General features: G+C 39.7%; 1 protein-coding gene across 3 annotated transcripts in view; it reads right to left on the bottom strand.

Moving 5' to 3' along the window:
- Positions 1-7,248: 7,248 nt before the first annotated feature.
- The window catches only part of OGDHL (oxoglutarate dehydrogenase-like), a 118,070-nt gene continuing 112,708 nt past the window's right edge, over positions 7,249-12,610 (bottom strand). For all 3 annotated transcript variants that reach the window (XM_018558424.1, XM_018558423.1, XM_018558425.1), the window contains 6 exons: positions 12,191-12,262; positions 11,519-11,644; positions 11,364-11,436; positions 8,951-9,114; positions 7,923-8,077; positions 7,249-7,462 (listed from right to left, as the gene is read on the bottom strand). In XM_018558424.1, coding sequence (XP_018413926.1) covers positions 7,339-7,462; positions 7,923-8,077; positions 8,951-9,114; positions 11,364-11,436; positions 11,519-11,644; positions 12,191-12,262 — 714 coding nt within the window. In that variant the 3' untranslated portion in view covers positions 7,249-7,338. The remainder of the gene's footprint in view (positions 7,463-7,922; positions 8,078-8,950; positions 9,115-11,363; positions 11,437-11,518; positions 11,645-12,190; positions 12,263-12,610) is intronic.

Below are 12,610 nucleotides of genomic sequence, written 5' to 3'. Positions count from 1 at the left end.
AGGCATAGATGAGGGCATGCTTACTTTATTTTAATAAATAAGCAGTGAACTAATAAGAAGAATAACTAGTCAAAAACAATTACACTAAATGGGACAACTTATTTTTAACATTGAACACCGACGAGAAGTGGGCATGTTTTATGAATACATTGCATAATGCTATTACCAAGTGCATACCACATGGAAACAAAAATAAAAGATCGAGAGCTAAGCCTGCATGGCTAAATAAAAAGGTAAAACAACACATCAAAGACAAGAGCTGTAAACATAAAATCCAGGTGGCTAAAATAGATTATGGAAAGCATATCACCACAGTCTGTAAGAAGAACCCTGAAAAATTCTTCCAATATAAAAACAGTAAAAAGGTAAGAAAAGAGCAGGTAGGCCCAATAAAAGATGAGAACGGGAGATTAATCACAAACGTCCGGGAGAAAGCTAAGGTATTAAATTCATTTTTCTCTTCAGTATACACTCAGGAAAAACAGGTTTAATGGAGGTAAGAATGTGAGTAGCTCAGTGCATAAAATACCACAGTGGTTGACAGTATCCGGGGGTTCAACAAAGACTGGAAAAACAATGCAAACAAATCATTAGGACCAGATAACCTGCACCCCAGAGTACTTAAAGAGCTCGGTAAATCCATAGCAAGATCGTTATTCCTCATCTTCAAGGACTGGAAGGATACCAAGTGATTGGCATAAAGCTACGGTAGTACCAATATTAAAAAAAGGTTAAAGATGCCAATCGGGGAACTACAGACCAGTCAGTCTAACATCAATAGTATGCAAACTGTTTGAGGGAATGATAAAGGACTATAGTGGATTTTGCTCGTGACAAAGGTATAATAAGTGATATCAACACGGATTTAGGAAGGACCGTTTTTTTCAGACCAACCTACTAACATTCTACGAAGAGGTGAGTAGAGATGTGGATAGAGGAAAGCAGGTGGATGTAGTGTACCTGGATTTTGCAAAGGCATTTGACACAGTAACACATAAACACTTAATACACAAGCTTGAATCTATGGGCATAGATGAAATGATGTATGTGCATGCATAGAGAACTGGCTACAGGAACGTGTCCAGAGAGTATTGATAAACGGTTATTTTTCACATTGGTCTAAGGTTGAGAGTGGTGTGCCCCAGGTTCTGTGCTAGGCCCCATATTGTTTAACCTGTTTATTAATGATATAGGGGAAGGTGTTAGTAGCCGTGTTGCTGTGTTTGCAGACTAAACTAGAATTGGGAGGGTAATAGACACAGGCTTAGACATTACAAAATTACAGGAGGACCTGAATAAAATAGGGTAGTGGGCAACTATATGGCAGATGAGGGTTAATGTTGAAAAATGTAAAAAAAAATGCACTTTGGTGTTAAAAACAGGCAATCAGGATACTATTAATGGGAACTCCAGTCAGAAATGGAAAAAGATTCAGGGTTCATTGTTGACCACAGATTGAATAACAGCATGTAACGCCAGGCAGCAGCAAACAAAGTTAGCAGAGTACTGTCATGCATTAAAAAGGGAATGTTCTGTAAAGACAAAGCAATCATTTTGCCACTTTATAGATCACTGGACCGGCCACAGCTTGAGTATGCGGTTCACCAGTCCACAAAAAAGATGCCATTGAGCTGGAGAGAGTCCAGACAAGAACAACAAAGCTAATTAAGGGGCTGGAGGATCAAAGCTACGAGACAAAGTTGCTAAATTTAAGCAGCTGCAGGCATAGCAGAGACAGACTCTTAAGGAGAAGGTGTAGAGGTACATTTAAGGTACCGTATTTGCCGCCGTATAAGGCGACTGGGCGCATAAGGCGACTGGGCGCATAAGACGACCCCCTACTTTTTGTGTTAAAATATAGGTTTTGGTCGTATAAGACGAGTAAAGCGCAAAATAATGTTTAAATGCACCCACTAACCTCCATTGTGGTATTCCAGAGTGTGGCTCGGGGGTTAATTTTCAGTACCATAAGCGGTAACCCCGAGCCACACTCGGGATTACAGTCTCTTACCTTGTCCACGATCCCAGCAGTGTCCTCCATCTTCCGGGTTCCATCCTTCGGCTACATACAGTATACCGCGCTGAGCCTATCACGGCAGGCTCTGTATTCAATAATACAAAGCCTGCCGTGATTGGCTCAGCGCGGTATACTGTATGTAGCCGAAGCTACATACAGTATACCCGGCGTATAAGACGACCCCCGATTTTCGGGCAATGTTTTTGGGTCTAAAAACCCGTCTTATACGCCGGCAAATACGGTACATACAAAAGGCACACACTAGTCAAGACTCAAAATGAAAACAATATGCATGCAGCAAAATTAGGCAGCCAGATGAGTAGTTTAGTTTGTCATCCAGATGTTGCTGTATTTCACTGGTCCACCCAGCTTTTTATTTTGTTTGTAAATTGCTGATCTTGGAACACACTTGCTTGTCATGCTAGAATACCCTTTTTGCTGCTGCTCATATACAGAAAGCCCAAAATACTCATAAATTTCAAAATGTCTTGGGCCCTAACCAAATTCTGCCATGGACGCTTAAATGTTATTGGTGATGCAGGAAATGAAGAGGCAAGAAATCATAAAGCACAGGCTCCTAAAAGTATACTATGATTGCCCTCTCAATTAGCCTGTATAGAGACGTTTGTGCTAAGAAATAACATGGAACTCAGACTAAGGTAAACTAAGTGAACTGTCTAACTAAACACATCTAGAGACTGACTGCTTTCTTGTTGCATGGTATTGCACTTAAAAGTTATATCTAAAGCCAAAACTTTATTTTTTTTGGTTTTGGCTATCCCAGGGAATGGTTAAAGCAGGTCAGTTTTATTTGGGTCTGTGTTCGGTTGAGTAGATTTTCTCTTCCTTCCAGTCCAAAACTCCATCCAAAACTGAAAATGAGCAGATGTACATGGCAACCATCCAGCTTCTCGCTTTCATTTTCAAATCATAACAGAACAAACTGAAGAGAGAAGCTTTGTCTGCTCCAGTTTTGATAAATTCCCCTCTCTATGTAACTTCTCAGTAGGCCCTTCACAGTAAGGTTTACCAAGACACCAAATACAATTACCATATTATTATTAAACAGGATTTATATAACGCCAACTTCTCATTGATAATCAAATTATGATGTGTTAGGTTGGTGTATTTTATTTCCTATTTTTAGAAATGTAAACAAAATTACTATAATATGTCTGGCTTGCAATGACTTTGTATTTTTTTGTATGTAATACAATGTTGTACACCAGGGGCGGCCACAATTTTTCGTCTGGAGATCTACTTTTCAAATGACGAGCTCAATGAGATCTACCAAGGAAAAAACAACTGCATTCAGGTGGCTGCGGTGCCATTGACTTCAATGCCCTGCCACACCCCCTCCCACCCCTGAACGCAGGGAGCCGGCCGTCTTGCGTTCTAGAGACTGAACACTCTCGAACGCAGACTGTGTGGTGTGAACCGGCCCTCTTTTCTCTCTCTCCTCTCTCTCCCCTGTTTCTATCTGCTGTCTCTCCTCTCTCTCTGCTGTCTTTTCTCTCACTTTCTCTGCTGTCTCTCTCCTGTCTCTTTTCTTACCTCCACTGCAGCAGCTTCCCAAGTCTCCTCTCTCCTTTCCCATCTGCGGCGTCTGACACATTCAGTCGCACGAGCACCACGTGAGGACAGGACACAGGTCAGTGAGCCGATCGCGATCTACCAGTGTTCGCTTTGCGATCTACTGGTAGATCGCGATCTACCTAATGGGCACCCCTGTTGTACACCCTTGGAATATTTAAACATAAAGCTACTCCAACATTCTTACAAGCTGGGACAGTGTATTTGCTAGTTGCATGTGTATGGACTCTTAATATTGGGGGGAATCTTTTTTTGTTTACATCCCAATTAACTCTGGAGTTTTAATTAGTCTCATGTAACTATTGCAAATTAGAGATGTCATTCTTCCACTATCAAGAAAAACAAAGAAATTACATCTCATCCAATTTTGGACAGAACCAAATTATGAAATACAGTAGATTATTATTTAAAGGGTTATTAAACCCTCAGCGTTTTTTGCATATATCTAATAGGGACATCAGAGGAGAGGAGAACAGAGTGGATCAGAGATCAGAGACCCGCAGCAACGCTGGAGGGACATCTGAAATCTAAATCCATACACTAACATTGGGGGTGGGGGGATTATCCTTTAATGTCACTTTAAGACACTATTATATCCACCTCATCTCATTCAAGGAAACCTGTCATAAGAGAAATATGTAAGTTACCATTCCAGGCCTCTTCTGAAAATATCTGTTGCCTGGCTGCCATGGTGAGGCATTAGCTTCACCAGGTCACTGACCTGGAACAAGGTATGATTTTTGTTTTATTGCATGTTGATCCCAGGCTTGTGACAGCCTCCATATTTCTGTCAAAACAGGTACACTTTAAGTAATGCATTACTTTAGATAATTCCTCTTAGTAAATAAGCTTGAGAAAAACAAAGCAATTCTACTAATTAGTGCTGCACATTCTACTCCATGCCATTTCTCTATCTCACTGCCTGCACAAATAATCCAATTTGAGCCAGCACTAATAGCTCACTTTAGAACCTCTGAAGTTCAGATTCCAAACAGCCATACTGAAGATGTTATCTGCCCTCACAGCTGTTATTGACTGGATAACCTTTCATTTTTTCTGTACAAATGGACAGTGTGCTTGATCACAGATCCTTTATTTAAACATAACACCATATGACCATTCTTTTACTCATCTCATATTCTGAGCTTTTCTTAGTTAAACCTGGTGAACATAAGACATATCCAACACTGAATTTGTGTACCTTATTTTTGTACATTTGCATGCGTCCATACTATACTGTCTCCATTTCTTTTTTGTCTGCAAAAGGTGCGCTGACAAGGAAAACACCATCTACAGATTTTTTTAATAAAAGAATCCTTTGTGGGGTCAGCATTGTTGTTTGGCTGCTTTTTGCCTTAATGCTTTCTCAAATACAGCCCCAGGAAAGCATTCAGCAAGCAAGGCCGGCTAGGGTTTGCATGCCATAGATCAGCATGACAGCCAGACAACTTGCATTTTCTGTAGGCAAGCCAAGGCAGCTCATGCATTTCTCTTACTATACTTTTCATTTATTTATTTGTTTTAACTGCAGACACTCCAGACCATGCTGCCCATACTGCCGAAAGCAGCTCATATCCTGGGAGAGATTGAAGCCCCCCAAATTAGTTTCTCTGCAGAATGTGGAGGATGACTTCTGAGGATCAGAGCAGCATTCAGCAGTACAGGAAGCAGGAGAGATAAGTACCCTGTTCCTTCTTTAGGCCTGGTTCACACCTGAGCGCTTTACAGCGCTGATCGACGCGCTGTAAAACGCCCAGCAAGTGAAATCCCATACTTTCCTATGGGCATGGTTCCCACCTGGGCGTATTTCAGCGCGTAGGAATTCGCTGAAAAACTCCCTACGCCCAAAGAAGTACAGGAGCTTTTTTGGGGCGGTTTTTCCGCGCGTATCCATTAGCATAGAGCTGGATAGCCCTCGTAAACGCACGTTTGTCGCACGTTTCGTTGACCGCAAATTGCTGTAAAAATGGGAGGCCCAAAACGCGCGTCAAACTCGCATATTACGAACGCCCAAGTGTGAACCCAGCCTTACAGGTACATGCTTGTTTAAGCTCTTGTTCACACCTCTGCAATACAACACGCAGAGGTGCTGCAGGGTGCACTGTGGAAGGCAGTCCATTCATTTGAGAAAAGTGGATGAACCTCTTTTGTAAGTAGCATCACACTGTAATAGGTCACCATGCAATGGGGTGCGATACAACGCAGATGGGATGCCATTAAGAAATACTTGCACCGCTTCGCACCTAACACGGCAGCACGCAATGTGCAGCATCCCACACGCTCCCGCATTACATAGATGTGAACAGAGCCTAATAGTTTTTCATTATGTGACACGGTGAAATCTCAGATTTCCTTTGAAGTAGAACTAAATTCTGGTGCCTCCTGGACTATGAAGACACACTGCAACTGCTATAATAGAAAAATGGAGGAGGCAGGACTATGAAAATAGAGGATGTTAGTACAGTGTTCAACTAAATATTTAATTTTTTTTAACTTTAAATGGGCTTAAATATCAGTTGCTAATTCAAAAACTCTGACCTTTGGCGTACATTTTATTTAAATAAAATAAAAAACAAAACAGTAACTTAAAATGATTAACACACCATTTATTTGTCTAGAGCTCGGTTTTATGTACTTCAAATAATTTTTCTTCACAAATTGTTGTGTACATAGCATGTCAAAATTTTTCACAGCAGAATTTTAAAACAGTATATGATCGTATAATTGATTAACACTCCGGATGATTCCAGTAGGATTTTCTGCAAGCACAGTTCAACTCCTTTAGACTTCCCTTGTAAATAGGTCTTTGCGGAAAGGCTATCAACTTGGTTGGATTCTTGCAAGGATTATTGCTGCTCCAGGACAAGCATGGTGTCATCCATGTGATGTGCTTTCATATTTATGTATGTGCCTAATAAGATCATTGGCAAGATCTTCAGAGCACATCTTACTGCAGCCTAATGTTTAGAGACAGCTTAAAGAAGATGTCCAGGAAGCAGTGTTTATATCTAAATGATCCCTATTCAGAAATTCAGAGAAACCCTATCTGTGTGAAAACTGTTTGGAGGTCCACAGTCCCTGAGATATAGACAAATTCTAACATGCAGTAAGGTGTGGCTCCCCTCCCAGCTGAGATTGCAGGCAGCCATGAGCAATAAAAATAAAAAACTCTGCATTCCTTGTTTCTCTAAAGACACAAATCTCTGCGGCAACAGTAGGAAAATAAAGATACCAAAAAGTTTAAGCAGTACAAAAACTCCAGAGAAAAATAGTCATAACAGGGTTAAATACGTGAACAGGTTGGTACAAAGAAATACATTACTGTTATCCTGTTTATCATTTATTAAATAAAATGGTAGCTGTTGAGCTCTACTTATGACCAAGTTTGCCTGGTCACTATGGGCAACAGCTCCGCTTTTTTCCCCCCTAGTTTTCCTTCTCCATGTGTTTTTACACAGGGCCCTCAGTCTTGGTAATAAACAGTGTGCGTTGCTGCTAAAGAGGGAGCCTAGGGACAGAAGTTTTTCTAGTTTAATACTAGTTCCGAACAATAACTGCAATTCTGATAAATTACCTGTGGAAAAGAACAATTCATTAACAAATGCATATTCAGTACGCTACAAGAAAAAAAAGCTTGAAATACAGATTTATTTAGAGGTATTCAGTATAATTATTAATACAAAGCTATGTTATAGTGGTAGTGGATTTTTGTTTCTCTATATATACCATCAAAAAGTCTTTCCTTCAAAGGAGCGCAGATTGAAAGCAGTCTCCAAAAACCTCCTCAGTTCCACAAGGTGAGTGTTTTTGTTGCCAGTAGCTGTAGCTGCTGCGGGCTCCCGACCAGCATACCTATGAGCAGAGAGGGAGATTAATACATTCATTCAAATTTGTATTGCGGAAACTAAAATCGATACGCTCCTTTAAAGTATATACAGTATACACTGTTACTGTAAACCTCATACTGTGTACCTTTCTAAAGACACAGATCCATGCCCCAGAAGTATTTGCTGGAAAGCACTGACAGAAGTGTGGTTTGTGTGTAGAATGGCGATAACCATATATTTCTCTAATGTTTCATCAGTCTTCATGAGTAACTCACTGCACTATGTACTGTTTCTAGACCTTACTTTGGAGCTCCATATAGTTGATGAATGATCAAGCAGGAAGCCTGATAAGAACAGTGTTCTCCTGATGGCACTGGCTGCTTATGATTTGTGCATATATGACTTATGTATACAGTACCTTAGACTGTGTTTTTACCTGCAATGTTTGCAGTGCGCGGCAAAGTAATATGATAGTAAAGGATTACCAAATTGGTCTTGCATGGTTCAGAATGGTGAGGAAACGTGGCTTGATGTAGTCATAGTAGCCCATATTTTTATGTTCTTCCTGGCACCATACCATTTCTGCATTGCAATATTTCTCAACCTCTTCTTTAACCAAGTCAAATGGGAATGGTGATATCTGCAAAGTAATTTTTAGGGTAAATCCCTGAATAACTAAAAATATCCACAATATATCTACCTTTAGACAAACTGGAACTTGCACATCAACTAGCCTCACACAAAAACTTGACTGTGTTCTGCCCCTTAGTGACAAATTAGAACCCAATACACCATATAAACGAACAGTTTGGAAATTACCATTCGAACATGACTGGTTGCTATACAGAGAAATGTGAGACACTTTGATAAGGTGTGGGAGGGCTCAATACACAATAAACACACCAAGACAGTTTTTCCTGAAACCCAAAAAAGTTTTTGACTGTTTCCTCATAAACATCAACAGAGAATTTACCATCAACCTCATGGCCATAATGCTTAAGTAATAAAATATTGTGCACAAATCAATTAACATCTAATGTGGAAAAAAAACATCTGCCCTTTAAGAATTAGTATAGGTGAGCATTATTGTGATAGCCTTAATCCCAACATGTTACATCCATCAAACGTCTCTAAACATTTTGTACATGTACATGGAGGGGGGGGGGGATATATCCTCATTTGAGTTCCATTGTATAGAAAGAATAGTAAAACACGATCAAGGTGGTAGTCCACATCGGAAATTGTTAGAAAGGGAAACATGGTGGATTTTTAAATGAAAACACCCATATCCCCCAAGGTCTCAATTACCGTTGGGACGTGAATCTGTATTTAAAATATTTTTTTTCCTGATTTCTTGTTTTTGCAAATCAGAATTTTCTCCACATCTTTTACTGATGTGACAGGGAGAATATTTTTATCTTTGTGCCACAATTATCCTGATAATTTGTTTTGTAACAAAACTGGCTGACAAAATATTTTCTGCCAAACAGATTAATACTGGGGAATATGTTACCTGCTCCAGCCGTATGATTGCTACTTGGCTTTCTAGCTGTTTTTGATGTTTCTCCTTGACAAGCTCATAATAAACCTTCCCAGTGCAGAAAATGACCCGTCTCACATCCTGAGGATTGTGACAAGCTGCTCCACTCTCAGGAATCACACGCTGGAAGACTGTACCTTATGTCACAGAGAAATCCTAGAGGTTAATGGTTCAGCCTAAGAACTGTGGTTGTTTCAATCTATAAGATACATCCCTGTTTATATTGAACAAAGTTGCTCAAACAAAGCCATTTTTATATGAGTAAAGAATGTGCTTTTGTGAATCAAGAATGGACTATTTGTGTTTTTAGAAAGAAAGCTAGTTTTCATGCCAGTGAAGAAGCACAATTTACTAATTGACACCACAAATTAAAATGCAAATCCCTAAATCTATTTTTTTGTATGTTTGCCATTGTGTCTCAAAATATTTTTTTGTGAATCTATTATAAAGACTCTTACCTGGAGAGTACCATTTACTATATATGATGGTACCCTTTAGTTGGCCATTGGACGACCAACTGAAAGGGTGCACATGGCAGGCTGACAGTGATGCTGCTTATTAAAAAGCAGTGGTTTCATTTTTTCAGTCTGCAACATGAAGTGCCATTACTGGCCGGATTTTAAAGTTATTATTAAATTATTATTACAATACAGCATTTATATAGCACCAATAGTTTGCACAGAGTTTTATAATACAAGTAGGACATTACAGTTACAATATAACTTAAGATTAGATGGTTAGAAGGGCCCTGCCACTGAGAGCTTACAATCTAAAAAATTCAAGATATGTCTTGAATCCTTGGCAATGTTTCTAATGCTGAGAAAATATGAATAAAAAATCTGTATAGAAGCAATTGATTTAAAGAAACAAAACCTTTACAAAAACAATTACATTACTTTAACCCCTTCACGACCAACGTTGTACAGTGTACGTCGCTGGCATCGGGGCCGTTTAAACAGAGCCGGCGGGACTCTGTTTAAACTTATAAAGCCGACTGTCGGCTTTACAGTAGAAGCGATTCTGGCGACTCAGCTGTTGCCAGATCGCTTCTACGGCCCAGGGAAGGCCCCCCCCGCCAGACATCCCGCCGTGTTTCCCGGGCTCCGTTGCCCCTCCTACGGGCCTGGGACCGGCTTCTTCGGTGTCGGCGGGAAGCTGGGGAGGAGATGGACGAACCTCCATTCGTCGATCCCCTCCCCGTTCTATGGGACCGATGCAGATTGCATCAATTCCGGTCCCATAGCTGTCAGTGCTGGGCTCCTGAAGCCCAGCTATACGCTATTAAAGTGCGATCTGCACTTCAATAGCTTATTTAGAGTACAAAGTTGATACTAAGGGTCTTTTGGACCCCCAGCATCACCTTAAAGAGCACCTATTGTCTGAATGAAGCTGTAGCCAAAAGATAAACACGGACAGCTCAAACCGCATTCAAGCAGTGGAGGGAGGCCTTCCTAGGATGTTTTGAAGCAGGATAAAAGGAGGGAAGGAGAATGTCCTGATTAAGATGAAACAGGAGCACCAAAGGAATCTCTAGCCTTGAGAACAAGCTTATTGGAGAGATTTGGACCGAAAGTTATGGGCAGCCTCTCCAGTAGGGACACAGAATGCAACAAAACACTTCAGTAAAACTGGAGAAGGGTTAGAATCTCTTACAGGTTATCACTGTGTCTTCCTGTCCCAGTGAAAACTGCTTCCCTCATTTCTTGTTTTGCTATGATAGGGTGTCAGAGGAACGGGAAAGGTGATACGACCCAGACAGGGTTACAAACAGAACTACATGCTTGATAGAAGTATTTATTCTTCCCAAGACTACACAAAGCTAGAGCTGTTCTTTAAAGAAATGACCAGAAGGAGCATCAGGTGGGTGGGGAAAAGGGCCAAGCTCAATTCTGGCAGGAAAGATAAGATTTGCTTATAAATTCAGCTACTTATATATTTCAATCTGCTGAGTGTTTTTTTTTTTTTTTTTTGTACATGGCAGTTTTACTAGAGTGACCTCTCTTCATGTATTTTTTTCATAATATGATCAGTTTGAATTGTCCAGCTTTGTTGCATGTGATTACCTAAAATCGCATTAAGCTGCAAGGCTAAGGATTTTACTATAGTAGAAATTGCTAAATAAGATCAACATCTGGTTGAAATACTAGAGAACTTAATGAGTTGCCAGCAAAATAAAATACCCCATTGCAACAAATCAGACTGAGGAGTCAGGAAAAAATGTTTTTGACTGCAATGGGTCGCTGCATATGGGAATCACTTCTTGTCTAATTAATTTAAGCTGCAAGGATTTAATTTTTTTAATATATTAAACATACACAAAACCTTTTTCATATGACATGCATTTTACTTAAGTAAACAGTTACTTACTAAACAACTCTTTACCAACCTGTTTTCATTTCTTCAAAGCTAGATTTGGCTTCAGGATGCCTCAACAATGATTTGGGGGTAAAAATAATGAGCTGAAATATAATTAGACACATGTATTTATTTGTAAAAAGAACAAAAAATGACTGCTTTCTATAATCATGGTATAAAGTTTACCGGTTTGCGGAAGGGCAATAAAATTTGCCGCCTGAGGACATGAAAGTAATTAGCAGGCGTTGAACAGTTGACTACGATCCAGTTGCAGTCATACAGTTGTGTAACTTCATAGTCTGGAGTAAATACCTAAAGAAATAGGTTTTCTATGTTAAACATGTTTAAATCAAAAAATAACTTATCACAATAAAAACCTGCTAGTATGTCACTTGAGAGTCTTTAATCATCTGAAAAAAAAGGTTGAATCACCTGAAAACAAAGGTGGTATAGGCAATACTTCTACTTCTCACATTCTCCAGTTTGTACACATACAGCTCTTCATGCAGGCTTCCGATTCTAAGTGTTAAATTGTTTACAGGCCACTTTGTAAAAAAAATTTGCCTTGCTACCTCATTTCACAAGCACACACAGGTTTCATTCACCGGACATATCTACTCCTCTGTAAAATATGTTTGCATTGCATAATATCATACATCCCTGTCTCCATATGATTTATATCTGGGCAAGAGTCATAACCTTTATTTCATTATACATTACCCAGAAGAAGAGCAAAGAATCAACAATATAGATTGTTCCCCAGCCCACAAAAATTAAAGCTTCCTGATTCTTGAACAGGTACAATCAGAGCATGAGGTCAAGATAAAGCAAGGCATAGTGTTAGACAAATCAACTTACAGGATAAGCATCGCAGTCATCATTGCTCATCTGCAGGAACCTTTCAGGTCTGGCTGAAGAATGCTCAGGTCCCTGGTAATAACATTAAACAGAAGAGTTTAGGAAAGCTTCTCTCTGAATTACATTACTGATGGCAGGAGTAGAGAAACAGCATTAAAGGCTTCTAAGAAGCAATAAATTCTGGTGCAATCGGAAATGTCCCTCAAGAAATATGAACATGAACTGGAGAGGGTGGTCATGGCTGCTATTTAAAAGGAAAACATTTCTTTCCACAGGAAATTTCCTCAATAAAATGAAAAGTCATTTTCAAATTGATACACTGAGCACATCTGAATGAAGGTAATAAACATATGGGACGATTTGTACAGTACAGAGAGAGACATAGACCATACAAAATGTAGTACTTTTATCTTATCATAC

This window comes from Nanorana parkeri, unplaced genomic scaffold, assembly GCF_000935625.1.
Source record: "Nanorana parkeri isolate BGI_ZX_2015 unplaced genomic scaffold, ASM93562v1 scaffold338, whole genome shotgun sequence".
Classification (NCBI taxonomy): domain Eukaryota; kingdom Metazoa; phylum Chordata; class Amphibia; order Anura; family Dicroglossidae; genus Nanorana; species Nanorana parkeri.
This window is presented reverse-complemented; position numbering and strand designations above follow the sequence as displayed.